This window comes from Motacilla alba, chromosome 20 (assembly GCF_015832195.1).
Source record: "Motacilla alba alba isolate MOTALB_02 chromosome 20, Motacilla_alba_V1.0_pri, whole genome shotgun sequence".
Classification (NCBI taxonomy): Eukaryota; Metazoa; Chordata; class Aves; order Passeriformes; family Motacillidae; genus Motacilla; species Motacilla alba.
In genome coordinates this window covers 10,126,781-10,146,055 of record NC_052035.1, presented here as the reverse complement: position 1 = coordinate 10,146,055, position 19,275 = coordinate 10,126,781, and the positions used below count along the sequence as shown (strand labels likewise).

The following is a 19,275-nucleotide window of genomic DNA, read 5'->3' as shown; positions in this document are numbered from 1 at the left end:
GCCAAGAATTAATGATGTATCCATGTATTTCATTAATTTGTGCATTAATAATTCCCCTTCTGAACAAATACTCTGAAGGTTCCATTCATTTCTCCTCACCAATGCTCCAAGTCTTGAGTTATTCATTTCAGGAGGAGAGTATTGCCATGAGATTTAGTTTAACCAGCCCACAGACAGGAATAGCTCATACTTTGCAGCCACAATACACAGAAGAGCACCAGACTAAAACTCCTTAAACAGATGTATTTCATAATTCCTATATTCTAAGGAAAGCAGATTTATTTGTTCATAAATCATTTCTTTTCAAGAAAGGAACAAAATTCAAGGCAGTTTGTATCTCTAATAAAAAGTCGGAGCAACCCCAAGTGGAGTTCAGCAAAACCCCTGTGGCATTAAGCTTGAGTGGAAGCTGATTTTAACAGTTGAAGTGTCACACTGAAATTTGGGAGGATAAATTACCTATTTAACAGTTGTATATATTTCCCAGAGATGTTTGTAGTTGTAGGTTTACTTTGCAGGCTGCCAAGTGAGATGAAACGAGCAGCATCAGAGTGCTCTATGAGCACCCTCCAAGGAGCAAAAACCAGGGGTGGCTGCACCTCTTGGGACAGGGAGTCTCTTTTTTCCCCTCTCCCAAGATGTGTCCCTTTGCTGGGCCTGGCACAGCATTCCTGCAGGAATTGCAGGTCCTTGTGGCTGCATCTCTGCAGAAAACTCCAGCTTTGGCCATGCCCTGAAAGCAGATTTTCCAGGTGTTAAGCCATGACAATGTGAGTGTTTAAAAAGTTAACTAATGTGATTCTAAACATGAAGTCTGGCCAGGGCTTTAGTCAGTGTAGAAGCATGCAGTGAATACAGCTCCAGGGTCCCTTTGATGAGCAGAAACTGTTCTGGGAAGAACAAAGGATATGTGAAACTCAAAACTGGAGGGGAAAGAAGAAAGGGCTGCAGGGAAGCCAGTTCAGGTTACACCTGATCTCACCAAATAGAAAGAGACTTGAACCTGCTGAGGATAAAATGAGATCCCTTCTTTATCTTTCAAAGGGGAAATTCTCTTCCTTTCTTCTTCCTTCTCTTCCAAACATCCAGACATCCCCAGGGGTAATGGCATGAATGAAGTTTAAATGGAATCAAGCAACCTTCTCTCTAATTTCCAAAAGAATAATTAATTACCTTAGAAGGAAACTTGGGAAGAGACCCCAGTATGCAGTGAGACAGCAGTGATGTGCTGCTTGCTAGTGCCTGTTCTGGGGCCAGCTTTAATCTGTATTTTCTGCCTTGCTCCTTATGGATGAAACTGGTGCCAGGGGATGATTTAACCACTGGCGTGAGCTGGGGCAAGAATTCACATCTATTTTCAAATCTGTCATCTGAAGCCATTAAAAATCAGGACTGGGGAATATGGTCTGGGCAAAATATGTTGATTTTGAATGCCAAAAGGTTTTTCCATTCACTGCGCTGTCTCCCTTTCACTAATAAAGAAAAACTTAGGGTTTTTTTGCTCATACATTCAGGAGAATTAGGGGATTGTATGCAGCAAATGTTGTGTGGTTTTAGTGGTGTTTAAAGGAGCTGAGGGCTTCTCAAGCTCACTGTTACTCCCAGTTTCTTCTTTGCTCTCCTGAGTACCCTCAGTTCATGCTGGTGGTCCCCAAACCCCGCTGATTGTTACTGACTTTTATGGAAATCCGTTATTCCACAGCCTTGTGACCCAAATACCAGCGTAAGTAGTTTTAATTTTACTGGGCTCCTGCAATCCCTACTTTGGGGCCTGCTGATATAAATATTGCCAAGAGCCTGTCAGGTAGAACATGATGTTAATATAAACAGCACCTCGAGGTTTAACGAGGCAGTGCCAGCTGTGCCTGCCCTGGCCCAGCTTTCACCACCTCTCAGATCAAGCAGCACTTTGGGAGAGCTTCCCTTGTAATGGCATCAACTAAATAAGTACATAAAACCCAGGAGCCTGGGATAGACAAGGATTATTTCTCCAAAAATCACCCTGACACGGGCTTTATAACCTTTTGTACCCCTCATTAGTACCAGCTGGGGGGTGTGCACCCCTGGGCAGCGTTGGAGATGAGTCGGGAACACAGAAAAAGCTGAGAGCTGTTGTTCAGGGGGGGCCAATACCTCCCCAAACAGCTCCTGCCTTTGCTCAGGAACTCCACCGTGCTGTTCCACATCTGTATGTGGCTCAGATCCCCTTCAAATGCAGAGGAAAACAAATAAATTGGCTGAAATAGTCTGGACTAAACTATCAAGGGAAGATGGATCTGAGCCTCTCTGGAGGCCTTAGCAGCAGCAGGGCTGGTTGTAAGAAGGAGCAGCATGCCTTTCCTGCCTCTCCTGGAGAGAAAGGAGGACAGGACAGAGGGATACCCTCGCCGAGGGCTGCAGGGCTGTGACTCAGCATCCCAGAGGAGCTGGAGGAGATGAAGTGAGGAGGGGGAGGAGGAGAACACCAGCCCAGGCCAGCTTTGTGCCGCAGCAGCTCAGGGTGAGTCAGCGGCTGTGGCTCCTCACCTGTCGCTGTCCCAGGGCTCTGAGTCACTGCGAACCTCACACGGCCCCACCAAGGGATGGGGGCTGGAAACCCCTCCTGGGCCCACTCCTGAGCTCAGCCAAACCAGCCAAGCCATGGCCTTCCCACTCATGGAGCCCTGCCCTGTGCACACGCTCACCCAGAGGAGCTCCTGGAGCAGGGCAGATCCCCAGCCTCAGCCCAGGATACACACAAGGCAAAATAAGATACCCAGTGTGATTGAACAGAATTTTAACTTCCAGGATTGCTGCCATGTCCAGTTTAGTCTGAGAGTAGAGACTGGCACAGTTTAAATCTCCTCACAATGAAAAAGATGTCAGTCAGAATTGATGTTTCTCTCTGCAGGACTTCCTGAAGGAAAAACAAACCAGGGCTCGTCGTCTGCCACTCCTCCTTCCTCTCCCCTTCTTCCTTGGCATGCAGTTCAAACAGGCAGAGAAAAGAGCCATTATAAGACAAAATAGAAAAACACAGGATGTAATAATTCATGGTTTAAAACACATTTGAATTGGTGCTTGATTTAGAAGGGAAATGAGGGCATACATTGGTAGAAGGATCATTCCAGTCCAACCCTGGCACACTGGGGTCATCTTGCTGGGGTCCCACATCCACTGCCAAGCCTTGAGGTTTGGCACCTCATTTGCTCAATTATGGGAAATATCAGAAGCTCACGGAGCAGCTCTGCTCCTATTAGAACCTTATTGAATTAATTAAAAGTGAGGGATGTGTCTGGTTTATTTTTAGTTCAAAAAAATAAAGGCAGGAAATCTCCAACCTCACAAACACCATCCTGGACAGTGAGCCCATCACATATTGAGTCAAAGCCTTTCCCTGCAGTGCTCAGCTCCAGCAGGCTGATCTGCTCCTTCTTACTCCACCAAAGGAGCCCATGTGTCAAGTTTTGATGATGAAGAACACATCCCAGGAGCTCATAACAACAATAAAAATCATTTTGGCAGACGGTTTGCCCAGGATTTGTTTTACAGCTCAACCATTTTGACAGGCAGAACAAAACAGCAGGAAAAGGAACCAGGTATCTGGGAGAAAAAGGAATTTTCATTCTGTATTAGGTGAAAGTTAGCACAGTCTCATGTTTCACATTCCTCCCAGGGGAGAGGACCCAGGAGGGCAGGACTGCCACCCTAAATCTGCTTGATCCCTTGTATGATAAAATGAAAACATACGGATTAAGGGTGACAAATTCAGGTCGGGATCTCCTAATCTGTGCAGCACAGAACTGCACAGTGTGTCACCCAGCTGGGACTTCCAAATCAGACCGTAAGTGACTCCAGTGCACTTCACATGTTTAATAGAGATTTAATTGCGGAGTGATTGCGTGTGATATTACAGAATTATCACAGATTACTTAATTGCTGATGTTAAGCAGATACTTCTCTCAATATGTGTTTTTGTTACTATAGATCCACATTATTTGGCACAGCATTGCCTGAGCAGCAGAAGAAGCAGAGATCATTTACCAGGAGAAAACCACTTTCATTTAACATGTTGGTAAATGTAACAAGCAGATGTGTGAGATTCTTGTAATTGGCTGTTGACAGAACCTGGATCCTGCCGCTCCTAAAGAGCTGCACACAGGGGTGAGCAGCTGAGAAGTGCCAGCGTGTGGAGGTTTCTGCAAAAATTAAGATGTGCCTGAATGAACCTGTGTTTGGAGCCATTTGGGAAGCTGCTTTTGCAGCCTGAAAATGCAGCAAATCCTGTGCAGGCGCTGGGAGAGCAGATGGGCTGGAGCTGTGATGTTGGCTCGTTCCCGTTGGCCCGAGGCTGAAAATGCAGGAGGAGAGGCTGGAGAGTTTTGCTTCTCCTGCAGCCCCTGAGAGGGATCTCCTGGAGAATCAGGGGGGACTGCTCCATCCAGGGCAAACCAAAGGCCCATCCAGCAGAGAAATGGATTTCTGGAGGTGGCCAAAAGCAGGTGCTCAGAAATGTGAAGGAGCAAGGCAGGCAGCCACGCTCCCAGGGGATGTCCCACCTCTCCTGTGCCACACGTCATGCAGGGACTCTCCTGCCAAAGTCCCATCAAAGCTCTTCAGGGAAGGATCAGACGCAGGTCAAATTCATTCACTTGATGGCATCTGAAGGGCTGCAGGCTGTCTGGTGATGAGTTACATCTGTGATCACTGTGGGCCAGAGAGCAGCCAAAAAACAGTTTGAAAAAATGAATTCACTTGGACAAGAGGATAAAAACAGACCCTCTAGCCTTCCTTCCAAAACATGTCCCTTCAGTTGCTTATGTCTTTATTGGATAAATGGCTTTTGAAGCATTCCTGGAAGATGCTGTCATGCATCATGGAATAGAACCTTCTCCACTGTTAGATGTGTGTTTAATGAGACAGGGAGCTCATGGAGTTGGAGCAGGGTGTGAGTAGGGAGCTGGACACAGGGATTGTTTAATTTCTGCTCTCCTGTGCCTCTTAGCTAAGCATCAATGATGGAGAGATGCAGCCACAGCTAGACTTATTCCTCCTGGACTGCATTATCCAAGGGAAACACATCTCCTTGAGCTACAACATGGTCCCTGTGGGATGACAGCATCTGGGTTTGGGACATATCCACATCCAATTCCCAAGGCAGAAAAAACCCCAGCCTTTGTCTCCACATGCCAAATCCACATTGCACTTGTGGTACCTCACTCTGGAGCAGAGTTTTGCTGCTTCCCAACCCCTTACAGGTCACATAAAGGACAAGAGTGATGCGTCCCTTGTTATCTGTAGAGCAAATTTGGGACCAAAAATAACTCAATTATTTTATTTAGTTTTTATTTTCTTCTTGCCTTTTATTGTGTTACGTTTTAACTGAGATTTCTTTATTTCCTGCTAGGATTCTGCTAGAATGCTGCTGTTCCATACAGAAGTTGAAACGTATATTACAAAAGGAAACAAATCTTTCTCTTGATTGCCTGATAGATCTACTTTTTAATGCAGGCTGACAACTGCACTCTATCAACAGCACTTTTATGCCTCAGAGTTGTTGCATTTTATTTTCCGTTGTCTGACATCCCTCAGAATCTGGAAAGGAAAAAAGCAATGGTGTCTTTCTCTGTTTACCCTTTAATTGATCATTTTTATTATGACGAAGTCCAGACCCAAACACATTGTAATCTCAGGTATGGCACAAATGTAGGACAAAAGGATGAGCCCTGCCACTAGGAAGAGCAGTTTAATGATGCTCAGCACTGTGGGCCTGTGGCCAGGGGCTCCATGTAACAAACTAATGGGATTGGAGTGGCCCTGGCTCCCTGTCTACCTGCTTGGAAAACATACACCAGCTGTCTCTGTGCAAAAATATTGGACAAAATGGACAAAATTTGTCCATTGGACATAACTCATGGGCAAAATACCCAGTGCCACAAGGGCGTAAAACACAGATGCAAACAGTCTCCTTTGAGCCAGGAACTAGGCATGACGAGTCCTTCATCTGTACCTTCTGCTGTTCCTCATGTCCCAGCCCCAGTGCTCAGTGCTGTTCTCTATTACTTCTGTTTTGCTTGTTTTTACAGACATTTGCAGGCTGCTTGTCCCTCAGGGTTATTAATTCTTTGCACTACAGCAATACAAGAACAAGCGGGGCTGCAGGAAAACAGCTACAGCAATTAAACCCAAGCAGACAGGTCCCTTTTTCAGCCTGATGGAGAATTGCTCACTAAGTTAAGGCTTTTTCCCTGCCTTGCAGGTGCCGTGGTGATTGCCTTCGTGGTCTGCTGGCTCCCTTACCACATACGGCGCCTCATGTTCTGCTACGTCCCCTCCAGCCACTGGACAGAGTGAGTCACAATGTGGGGACACGGTCCCCCCGTGCCAGGACAGGCTGGGGGCTCAGGCTGGGGCTGGGCATGCCAGGGCACCCCCAGGTGTGGAGGTGGAGGTGGGGATGTGGGAACAAAGGTGTTCTCCAACCGAGGGGTTCAAGTCTCAAAACCTAATTGCTGGTTTGTTGTGGGTTTTTTTTTTCTTTTGGCTGTCTCGGTCTTTGCCGGGCAAATTAAGAGTTTTTGTTTTACCTAAATCCCTCAAGAAGCATTATTTTGAACCAAAAGGCATCGTCAGCCCCTCCTCCTCCTCCTGAGGGCTGAAACCACAGACTTCTGTCTGATGAAATGACATTTGGACAGGGGGGTTGGTGCATCCAGAGTGGATTTCAGTCTCTGGGCCAGAGATATTGATCCCCAGCCCTAAGATGCAGCAGCTCCTGTCAGCACACAATTTAGCTCCACGAGGCCACATTTCCTCTCTGACAGGGGAGATGACAGGTGGGGGAATAGCTGTGCTACTTACTGAGGCTGGGCCAGGTTATTTACTGGGTTTTGCAGGGAGTTGATCAAAATGAGATGCCAGCAGCTGCTGCTGCTGATTAGGAAATGCCCAGATTGTCAGAGAATTCTGGGATAATTGCATGGACACATGTGCACTGCTCACAGATGTGCAAAGGCACCCCCTGCTCCTTTCTGAGGCACCAGGCCAGGCTCTTCAGCAAAGCAGCCACCAAACTAATTATTATTTTTAAATATGTCATTAAGAGCTAATGCTGTCTGGGGACACACACTGAGGAAGCCTGAGATGCCAAGGGATGCTCTCTTGTGTCTCCTCCTGTTATATCCCTGTTCTCCCTGAGACCAGGCCTGTTTCTTTCAAGGGAAAGGAAAGAAAAATCTACAGTACCAAAAAGCAGAACAACAATAAAAAAACCTAAAATTCAATCAATTCCAGACTCAAAATATAATAGATTAGGATATAGCAGTCTACTGAATGGGACTGTGGATCCAGCCACAGGAAAATCTAAAATCTATCTTCAGTCATGAAAACAGAGCTCTAGGCACACACTTGGACAAATTCTTGTTTCTCCCTTGCTTTACTATATGAAAAGCACTTAAGGCACTGTTCGATTATGTAATGACTGCATTTGCTTTGAGCAAGAGTCTGTCTGCAGTTAGTGGGAATTTATGCATTGTGGCTGTGTTCACATAATATTTTTTTTCTTATTTTTAAAACCATGAGTAATTTTAGGAAAACACTGAATTTACAGAATGATAGTGAACTATCAGTCTGGTGGCTAAACAAGAGTTTGCAGCAGCTTGGCATGTTCATTTATGAACACATGTGCCTTGCCCCTGAAGAAGAAAAATTTTTCCAATATTAATTCTTCACAACTACACAGGGAAACTTTGCTTGTAAGAACTGGATGGGCCATGCAGTCCTTGGCAGTGTTGAGAGGGTGTGGAGGGATGGGCAACATAGTCCAGCACTGCTCTATTTATCTTTTGTTAGACATTGCTCAAACTGTTAGAAAGGTCTGCAATTTTCACCAAGATAAATGATTCGGAGGAACATCTTCCTGAAAATGAGACCCATGGTGTTTATAAATGCTTTACCAGCTCAGGGCTATTGTTCTCAGTTGGCCCAAGGAAAAATATATCCAAAAGCATAAAAGATAATAAAACATTTTCAACCAGTTCTAGTTGAAAACATGAAATTGTGGTGGTTAGGATGTGTTTCAGAAGCATGCTATCATCAGCTTGCCCCCAGAACAGGAAATGCTGTCCCACATCATGGACAAATCCCAACCCAGGGACCCATTGAATGAGCTGCTGCTGCTGCTCTCACTGCCAGAGGGAGGAGAGAGCTGCATCTGTTACTGGAGTTTGGCTCTTCTACAACCTCTGTAGATCAGAACTGTAGCCAAAAAAGTCAAGCTAATATGTATGTATGACACAGAAGCGAATTTCCATCTGGCTTCTCAGGTTCCAGAATGACATCTTCCAAAGAAAAATGAATGCACGAGGTAAATATCTTGTCTGGATCCAGGGTTTAAATAAGTCTCAAGCTGCTGGTGAGTGGGGCAGTATCTTCATAGAAGCATTTGATCCCTGTTTGACCAGTTCCAGTTGGAGATGTAGATGGGTTGTAGTGGCCCAGGCACCACTGGTAAGCTCATGTTTGCAGCCTAGAAAGGTTAGCTGGAAAGCAGCTCATGTTTTTCTCACCCTTGTGACTTTGAGTTCTTAACACTTAGATTTTATTCTTTCATCTGTTCTTCCAGTTTCCTTTACAACTTCTACCACTACTTCTACATGCTGACAAATGTCCTCTTCTACGTCAGCTCAGCAATCAACCCCATCCTCTACAACCTGGTGTCGGCAAACTTCCGCCAGATCTTCCTCTCCACACTCACCATCCTGTGCCTGCCGTGGAGGAAGAAGAAGAAACGCCTGGCCTTCACCAGGAAATCCAACAGCATCTCCAGCAACCACACATTTTCCAGCCAGGTCACAAGGGAAACTACGTACTGAAGCCAAAGGAGGAGGAGGAGGAACAACGCAATTCATCGTGGAGTCAAAACTGAGAGAGGCCTCTGTGACTTTCGTGCATGGTCTCCAAATTCACGTAACACAAATGTGTGTAGCAAAGTCATTTTTGTTGGAAAAAATAGGCTTTGTTCTGCCAGTAACTTTGAGGTTATTTTCAAGCATTGGCCTTGCCTCTTGTGAGTAATGTCTACATGTATTGTAACTTCAGTCTGGCATAAATCCAGATGTGGTGTTAACTGGGAAGCCAAAATGTGTTCAACTTAGGCAAAACTGTTCTGCATTTCATCCTTTTCTCAGTGCAGAGATGCCGTGTCCACATCCAAGGGTTTGAGATCACGTCTCCTGGTGGCAACAAGCAGAGAGTTTGAGGAGAAAGAAGCTTTGAACCGAGAGGGACGTTCTTGGAGAATGGATATGCCCATCTGTGAGATGTTCAATGAACGAGGAGTGAAAACTCAGGGAGCCAGGTGGTTATTTTAGAAATATATCTCCATTGTGAGGAATATGACCGAGGTGCTCAAGAGAGCCTCTCTGGCTCCTTGAAATTCAACAAGAACAGATGATGCCTTACCTAGGCTGGGGTGGCTGTGGCCTGGGGAGTGGGGTCACCTTTGGCTTTAGGGCACCCACAGTGCCTGGCTTTGGTACCACTGCACCAATAACAGCAGAGTCTCTGGCAAAGTCAAGAATGCAGAGGCTGTGCCCAGATGGAGAGCTGAAAATGAACAGAAATAGAAAAACTTCCTTTTGCCATACAGCCAAATCCTATTTTTTACCAGGGAGAACAGTTTGCTGGCCCGCATTAAGAGATGAGAAAACTCTGAGCTCATGAGGGCTCCAGGCTGCTGAGATAAGAGCAATCTGCCCCAATTCTGTGGGACCTTCAGATTTTTCCCATTCTTATTCCAGTTTTACTTGTTTCCTTGCCATTCCCACAAGGCTAACATCTCATATATAGCAGTTGTAGGCAGCAGGTCCTCTTGTTCTACCTTTTCTTGTATTACTTTTTGCTACCAGAACAGTTGGCACACCTATCTGCACCCCCAATATTCAGATAGCTCAAATGCAGAATGTAAGAAAGTCTAAGCTGGGGAGTTTTCACTCTAAAACACTTTCTTTTAACAAGCCAGAGGAACAGAAACAAGGCCAGAAAATTCTCTTTGAAATTTAGAGGGGAGGTAAGGAGAGGTAGCATGAGCTTTTCTCCCATATGGTTCCACCTCTGATGGCCCCTTATATGATACAACAAATTGCTCCAGAGTACTGAATTTAGTACTGAAATTTAGTACTGAAATAAGAGGGCTCTGGGACAAGCTAAAGGGCTTTTTTCCCCAGAAGGTGACCTGCGTGAACCTGATACTGACCAATCACCCTGTGCTGGTGGTGACCTGGTGTCCCCTTTCACACCACATGTCATCAGGAGAGGAGGACTTGCCTCTGACAGGTGACAAAGTGGAAGAGTTGTCTCAGTTTGGCTTCCTGGGCTTTGCCCGTGGCACCCTTCAGCTAATGAGCACCTGTGGTCCCCAACTGCAGGTGTGGGCTGGCCCAAGTGAGGGTCACACGGTGATGGAGGCCAGGACCACTGGTGACATCTCCTGCTACAGATGTTGCATCAGAGAATCACAGAACAGGTCAAGTTGGAAGGGACTCACCAGAATCATGGAGTCCACCTGGTGGACTTGTGGTTTAGGTCCTGTTGGGCTCAGCACAAAGAGGAAACACCCATCCGGGGGCATTTGCTGTGAGTTCTTGGTGATGAGTGAGTGCTCTTGGGGCATTTAGAGCCTGTACCCAGCTGGCCACCATGGCAGCCCATCAGCCACACCTGCCAGGGATGGGATTTTAATGCCTGGTACAGAAACCCTGCAAAAGAAAGAGCTCAAAATAAAAGTCAGTGGGGCTCCAGTTCCTTCTGATTCAGCCAAACAGCAAGCTCTGTTCTGTCATGCCTTCTTTGATTTCTTGCCCTGGGTGTACCAAGCAGAGGGCAGAGATTATATTTGACCAAGCACTTCTGTTGCTCATGGACTGTTGACTCCTTTTTGACAAAGAAAACAGGCAGTGGCACAAAAATAAATAAATTGAAACTAAGAGGAATAAGGGAGACTGATCTCTTCAGAAGGAAATCTGTGGAAAAAAGCAAGAATTCTGTGTGTGTGGTGTGTGTGAAATGGCTTGGGCAGGTTGGAAGAAGAAGACCTGCTCATCCTGCCTGGTGGCAAAATCCAGGTGCCATGAACAGGAGAGGGGAAAAGTCTGCCTTGAGAGAAAGAGGAGTCTTGATGTCACACATTTAACATTGGCCTTCCAGGCAAGATACTTCAAATGTTTCTGGATTACCCGATTTTTTTTACTTCACCTCTAAATACAGCCAGCAGCTGGGAGGAGCTTTCTGAAACCTCCCAAGGAAGCTGTAACTGCATTGCTTTGGCTTTCATTACGATTTACCACCCTGCATGTCTCATTTGCTTTTGAAACATTCAACATTATTACTACACTTTGTTTAACACCAACCTGCTGAAATGTGCTGGATTATCTTAGAAAACACTGTAGAAAAATTGTTCTTTCACGTAAGATGCTCGGTTTAAATTTTCACTACCGAGATACACAGGCAGCTTACAGAATATTTGATCACAGCTCAGAGAAACTGGCAGGTTTATTTTCGGTTTGACATGACAGTGAGAAAAAGCTGGAGTAAAAGTAAACAGCATAAACTCTTTCCACAGTGTTTCTTGGGCCACTTGAGTGCTGAGGAGCTGGGGGAATTTGGGGGATTTATCCAAGTGTTTTGCTGACTTCTACAGCTCTGTTCTTGCAGTTTGACAGGAAAGCAGACCTGGGTCCATGGCCTTAATTTGAGATTGCAGCTCAAAGCTACCTCTTCCACTGGCCAAATCTGACAACCTTGAGCTGAGCAGTGTAAGTTACAGCTGGTTTCATCCTCTCTTCCCTCCTCACCTAATTTTGCTATGTTCAGCTTAGAGATGTGGTTCCCTTGAGCTCAAAGAAGTGAGGATAGCTGACTGCAAACCCCCATGGTTTCATGATTTCCAGAGAATCACTGGACAGTTTTGGTTGGAAGGGACCTTAGAGACCACCCAGTTCCAAACCCCTGCCATGGGCAGGGACACTTTTCCCTAGACCAAGCTCCATCCAGCCTGGCCTTGTGAACAAAAGCTGATACAGTAGAGAAGAAAAAGGTACAAACTGCCCCACACTTACCAGAGAAATGCTTCTTTAGATGCCTCTTAACAATGACTGAACTGCTAACCCAACAAGGTTTTTTAGTTTAATCTGGTGTGAATGGCTTTTGCCATTAGACAGAACAAAAACTGCCATCCATTGTGTCCCTGCCTTGGCTGCACTCTTCACTGAAGCAGAGGTGAGAGCTGGGGCCTCTGCTCATCTATGCAAATTCCCTGTGTTTGGAACTGTTTGTTTTGACTAAAAAAAGAATAAAATCTGTGGACCCTGCAGATGTGAAATGCTGCCAGATGGATTCCGAGAAATTCCATTCTGAAGAGAGTCTATCAAGTGACCTCTTCAAACGTTATTTTGAGGCTTTGTTTCTCTTCAGAGTGCCCTTGCCAGAGCCATCAGTTTAGCAGAGTGTGAAATCAGGTTTATAAACCAATTTTGCTATTCAGAAATTTCCCCCAGACAGGGCTGTCTCATCACGGGCCCAGTCCATCAGCGTTGGAATGCTCTGCTGAGCTTGTCTTTTTTTTGTAAGGTGCGTGAGGCCTCACTTCAGCGAGCTTTTCAGGAGAAAACTCAGTGGAAAATCAGCGAGGAGGGTTAGCATGGCACGGGCTGTAAACACAACAGCAGGACCTTTGCATTTCCAGCATCCAGCATTCAGTGAAGCAGCCCTGGGTGTGCTGCTGCTGCAGACAGCTCCTGCTGCAGGTTTGAGCCCAGCACCTGTGCAGCTGCATGGCTGCTGCCCCTGGGCAGGGACAGCAAACACCCGCTGGGCTGGGAGCTGTGTCAGCCCCGTGTCCTCCTGGATGTGCTCTTTGGTGACTCTTTAACCAAAGCTGTGTCTGCGGGAGCTCTGTCTGGTTCTTCCCATCACAGCTCGACCACTCTTCCTGTCCTCAGTCTGGATTTGCTTAGTGCGAAAGTAGAAATTGCTGATCCAAAATTTCATGATGCTGTGTCCTGGCTTTGTGATCCAGAGTCCTTCCCCAGCTGTGCCACCTGATAGTCCTGCACATGTTGTATTTATGGCAAATATATTTTTAAGTGCACCTTTTTATTTATATTTTATTCTGAGATACAAAATGTTGATGTGCTTTATTTTTTGTGGCCTGTTGCTCAATGGGGAAAAAATGAATGTTAAAAGTATGTCAGTGTCTACTTTGTGATATTTTCTGTGACAAAGGGAAAGAAGAGGGTGTGGAATCCTCCTGTATGGCAATGGGAAACACTCTTTAAGTGTAACATGCTATTATTGATACTGTATTTACTGATCGAAGTGTACTGAAATGGTTAATTCCTGATATAGCCTTTGTACTGTATGGTATTTTATTTTGTCATTTATTGATCCTAAGAAATAAATATCCAAGTTTAAGGCTTGGGTTGTTTTTGCTTGAAGTGGCAGGAGTGCCTTTATCACTCAGCCTGGTTTCAGCACAGACACCCTGGCTGGGGTCTAAACTGGTGGAATCCCATTGGCCTTGAACTGGGACTTGCAGCTCCTCTGCAGAAGGGCCCTGGGTGCTCCTGTCCCTGCTCTCTGCAGCTCAGACAGCATCCAAACATCAGCTGCTGCTTCTGACTTCAGCCCAGCAGACAAACAGGGGGACTAGTTAGGTTTGAAGGACACTCCCATCAGCGATGTTTGCCCTGAAAATCCTTCCTGCCATCTGTTAAAAGCATCAGATCTTGGGCAGAGCAACTGAGAGCCTCCAGGACTTGAAGCATGTGGGGTGCAGGAGCCTGAAGTGTGGGAATGAGAGCTGAGCTCCCAGACTGAGCAGCTCCAAGTGCTGAGATCCCAGTGGCTCTGCAGGGCTCTGAGCTCCTGCCTTGCCTGTCTCCCCAGCTTGCTTTCCCCTGTTGCAGGGCAGATGTTGCAGATGTTGTATCTTGGCCCTTACTCTGCAGCAGCTTTGCTGAGAAAACTGAGCAGGTTGGGGCTTTATGGCACTGGGAGCTGTAGGGGCACAGCAAAGGAGTCAGCCCTCACCCCAAAGGGTGATGAAAATGAAGCAGGTTTATTGTGTTTTAACAGTGAGATTTCCCCTCCTCTCCTCCCATCTTTAGCGTGATCCTCTTCCTCCCTGGCATTTATTTTTCTAACACAAATGTAATTTTGTGGGGACAGAATGCTTGGGTATTACCCATGATATTAAAGTGTCCTTACACTAAATGAGCAAAAATCAGTCACCTCCATCCTTCCTGCAGCTCCTGGTTAATGTTCTGTTGTGCAATAGCTGAGCTGAGCCATAAAATCTTCATCGTTTTTAACCATTCAACCCTTTTGTTTTGACTTCTGATAGAGTGGAAGGTGGCTTGGAAAGCAGCAAGAGAATAAAATTTAAATATTTGGAATCATCCATGCCTGGAAAATCCATCTTCTAAAACCTAGCTCAAATGGTCTCCAAAGGCTTTTTGGTGCTGCTTCCAGATGAGAAGAGCAGGAGCCTCTATTGTGCCTACACCATCAAGTATTAAAGAATCAAAATCATTTATTTTATGGATCCTTTGATTTAGTATTCAGCCCTGCTCTGCTCAAAGGTGTTTTTTCAGCCCACAGTTCATGTCTCCAGCAGTGGAAATCCACAGCACGTGGCAGCATCCTTGTTTCCTGGCTGCAGGAGATTTCTGTGCTGGGCACGGTGCTCCCAGTGGAGCCTCCATGGTTTCTGCAGCAATCCAGTCTGTGTTCAGGCTGCAGTGAAAAACGTTGCTGTCTGCTCGTGACTTGTCCAGCTCAGGGCTGACTCCTTGAAAAAGCCAAGTCCTGGGAAGCTGAGCCTCCCATTCCTGCCAAGCCACCCTCCCACCCGGTGTCACGCGATCCTGCATCACGTCACGCCCGCAAACATGCAGGAAAACAGAAGATGTGAAAAGTCAAATAATTCTTTTTTTCCTTTAGAAAGGCACAAGGACTGTGCCTCGAGCCATGAGGAGTGCTTTCAGCTTGGCCCTTATTTCTCATTTCAATTATAAAAGCAATTTCCATAGTTCACGAGGGGAAAATTTCAGGCACCTTTCAGGAAAAAATGTTACGTTTTAGTAAATGGCTTCATAAAACTTAATAAACATCCATGCAGAAGTTAATTTATTTAAAATACCTTTAAATCCTGCTCTGCCTTATTGAATTTGTTTGAACAGTAGATCAGGCTGGAGTATATTCATGAGGGCATTTAAGCAATAAGGCAGCACATCACAGTTATTATTCCAGGCCTCCTGTGGGCTGGGAAGCACAAAGCAGAACCTGAAGTGATTTTGGGCACTCAAGTGCAAAACCCCTCCAGTAGCACAGGCACAGGCATGCTCTGAGTGCTGCAGGGTGGCCAAACCAAGCTGCTGGGGCTGTTTTGTGGGAACTAAAAACATGGCAGGGGAGCCCAGAGCAGCCAGCCCAGCATCCATGGGCTGCCAGCCCCGTCCTGGGCTCACTCAGCCAAATGCCAGTGGGACAGGATCATAGAACCATGGAATCACAGGATGGTTTGGGTTGGAAAGAACCTAAAATGTCATCCTCTTTTACCCCCTACCATGGGCAGGGACACCTCCCACTGTCCCAGGCTGCTCCAAGCCCCATCCAACCTGGCCTTGGACACTTCCAGGGATGAGGCAGCCACAGCTTCTCTGGGCACCCTGTGCCAGGGCCTCCCTACCCTCAGAGAATTTCTTCCTAACATCTAACCTAAGTAGAGAAGCAGCAAAGTTAGTTAGACACCATATCACTGGTGATACAAACCAGCCAAGCCAGCCAGGAGTTTCAAGAAGGAGAAAGAGAAAGGCCAAAAAATTTGTAGTGAGTGTCTAAGGGCATGTGTGGGTGCTGCAGCCACTCCTGGGATGATGTTTTGCCCAGGGTTGTTCAGCGTGGAGAAAAGAAAGCTCCAGGGAGAACTTAGAACTCCTTTCAGTACTTAAGGAGGCTTCAAGAGAGCTGGAGAGGGTAAAAACTCCAGTTTTTACAAGACCCTGGAGTGAGGGGACAAGGGGGAATGGCTTTAAGCTGAGGGAGGGTAGATTTAGATCCTGTCAGCACCCCAAAATTTCACAAATATAACGGAGATGTAGTAGCCATTGTTACCAAGGTTAACAGCATTAGGACACTTCCAACAACCCAGCCCACTCCATCCCTTTGTCACTGCAATGGAGCTCTTGTTTTAGTCATGGATTTCAGGCACAGGAACTTCTGGGATTCACCCAAGGGCTGCAATGAAATCTTCTAGACCAGAGCCTCAAACCCCAGCGTTTCCAGCAGCCAACTCAGCCTCACCTTTCCCTTCACTCAGCATCAGCAGGTGGCTCATGAGCTATATTAAGCCTCCATTCCAAGACATATATTAGCAAAACATGCCAACAGTCAGCCATCAAAACGCAGCTTCTCGCTGGCTGTCAGCAGCAGCAAGAGCCTTGTCACAGCCCCTGGCAGCTCCCAGAGCGCTCCCGACGGCGCTGTTATCCCTGGGGTCTGCTCCCTGCAGGCTGCAGAAGGGGAGGCATTGTGTGCTGAATTTAAAAAACACCCAAACAGCAACAAGCTCCATTAACTGGGGCTGACCTCAGCAGTGCCACAGGGAGCTGTAAGGAAATCTGTGGCACCTGACATTTTCAATGTTTTAGTTCTTCTGTCCAACTGGAAAGCAGCGATGAGTGCCAACAGCATTATTAGTACAGCTCCCACACAGAGCATGAATTCTTACGAAAGTCTCACATTGCTGCAATAAATCATTTTTTGTTTTCCTTCAGACCAGCAACTGGGATAAGATTAATTTCTCTTTACCATCAACACAAGCATGAAATGTCATATTTCGTGACCAGTCCAGGAAAACACCTGATGTCATGGTTGGTGCTTTCTGACTCGCAACTTGACACCTAATCCCTCTCCTTCCTCCTGGCTTGAGCCAGACCAGAGCCAGCAAATGGTACAGGGATTTTAACACTGGCCACCAGTGACACCACAGCAAGGCAGCCAGATTGGCTAATCCTCTAGCCCAAAAAAGCGAGCACCCTTCAGGAGGCTGATCTAGGAACATGCAAGCACCAGCCCATAGGCTTTTGAGATGAAACAAAACACAAATTTGTGGAGCTTTTCTGAGCCTTGATGAATGCTCACCTGCACAACTGGTAGAAACCTGTTTGGATCTGCAAAGAAACCCAGTTTGTGTTTGTAAGTGACCCAGTCTATCTCTGTTTGTTTCTCTTTTCTGAGGTTTTTTTTTTTTGAAACATACCATTTAGCAGGGGAAAATGATGCTCTTCATTCTGTTCACAGCTCCAGCCTTAAATGCCAGAGGTGCTGACCAGATTAAAAGAGAAATCAGAGTTCATAGATTGTGTCTGGAAGAAATAAAGACTTTGGTACTGATTTTTATTGAATACAGGACAATATCTCTTGCTTTTTTGTATATATATTACAGGGGTGAGGGGGGAGAGCTTTTATCACAGCATGGCTCAGTGCTTTTTAATATGTTGTTCATCATTTGGAGCTCACTGGCATTCAGTTGCAGATTTCACTTTGTATCTTAAAAAGTTTTCATGGAATTTTGGAGACAGGGAAAAATACATTCTGCCATGCTGCCAGTCTCACTCCAAGGATGCACCACTACAATCAGCTCCTTTGACTAAATCACAGAATGGTTTGGGCTGGAAGGGACCTTAAAAATCATCTCCTCCCAATCCCCTGCCATGGACAGGGACACCTTCTGCTAAATCAGGTTGCTCCAAGCCCCATCCAACCTGGCTGTGAAGAACATCACCATGAAGAGCCTTGAAGAGCAATGTTTTTGTCTTAGAATGGCTGACTGGCAAAAATTCCTCTCGCCTTGCCCAAGGGTGATGTGATCTCTGGGAGATCAGCCACTTTGTTATCATCTGATCCCTGGGGAAGATTCTTCTGGGAGAACATTTCATCACTAAGTTTAACGAAGAGTCAGTGTGTGAGTGGCAGCCTTATACTTGTGAACAGAAAAGCCAAAGCTATGCACAGATGAACGCTAAAATAAAAATTGGGGAGGGCTATTTCTGCTCCACTCCTCTGAAAATGCAAAATTAATGAACCTCTCTACAGGGAGATGGAGGCAGAAATGGTTTCTGCAGAGAGAGGATCTCACTTCGGTTTCCCCCCAGCCCAAAAACTCTGACTTTTCAAAGCTCAGCTTTGAGAGAGATTGTGCCATATCAGCTTAGGGTGTAGGATAAAAGGTACAATGGACTTCAAACGTCTTCCGAAAGTGTGGGCACCACCAGTGCACAATGACAATTCTATTTGCTCTCCGTACCTCACGTCATCAAAAGGATTCACGGATTTTCCCAGGGAGAATACAGTTGTGTCAGTAACATCAATGTGCGACAAAAAATAAACACTGGAAAATGGAAAGGGGGAAAAAATAAACTACATTCTGCTCCTTTCTGATTTTTGCATTTTAAAAGATCAGTTAAAAGCTTTTCTCTTCAGCCAAAATCTCACTTCCACTTGTTTACAACAATTCATCCCCTGGTGCTGTTCATTTTCCTGGGAGATCAGCTCCAGGGCTCAGGATCTGCCTGTGCTTCATATCCATCTCTCCAGAAGGCACCACAGGGTTTGAAGATTGGTTGTCTTCATCAGGAGGAAAAGCCTGTTTTCTCTAAGAAGGGACTATGAATCACAGCACGACTCTGATGAAACCAACAGACTTCCTTAGAGTGGAAGTGGCACCAGAGTGCTGCAGAATTAGGAGCTGTAGGACCAAAATAAATAATGAATCAGAGGATGTGACGGGAAAGGTGTTTCATTGGGTGAAAATATTTAAACCTGAGGGTAAGGCATTATTATTTGAAATTGAGCCTTTTTCTTGTGATGCACAAATCACGTTTCTCAGAAAGGTTTTTAACTGTGCACAGAGAAATCCAGAATAGGATTGTGATAGAAATGAGGGGAAGCAGGGCTGGGCAGAGGATCACCCACTGCAGTGGGATGAAGCAAAGGCACAGGTACAACCCTGTCAACCTGCTCAGTAAATCATCCCCTCACCAAGCATCAGAGTAAAGCAGAGAAGCAAAGAGTTAACTTTGCTCACATCCCCCAGCAAATGCCTGTTCCCACAATCCCTGGCTCTTTTTGGCCAGAGTTCTGTATTTTTTAGCTGTTCTCAACTCTCTTGTAGAGCAATTATTCCTAAGTGCAACTGAGGACACTTTCCCTTCTGCTCAGATGAAATTGACTTCA

General features: G+C 45.9%; 1 protein-coding gene across 1 annotated transcript in view; it reads left to right on the top strand.

Moving 5' to 3' along the window:
* The window catches only part of NTSR1 (neurotensin receptor 1), a 55,068-nt gene extending 41,596 nt beyond the window's left edge, over nucleotides 1-13,472 (top strand). Inside the window, exons 3-4 of the mRNA XM_038158720.1 lie at nucleotides 6,239-6,329; nucleotides 8,603-13,472. Of these exons, the coding sequence (XP_038014648.1) occupies nucleotides 6,239-6,329; nucleotides 8,603-8,852 (341 nt within the window). The 3' untranslated portion in view covers nucleotides 8,853-13,472. The remainder of the gene's footprint in view (nucleotides 1-6,238; nucleotides 6,330-8,602) is intronic.
* The last annotated feature ends 5,803 nt before the right edge of the window (nucleotides 13,473-19,275 follow it).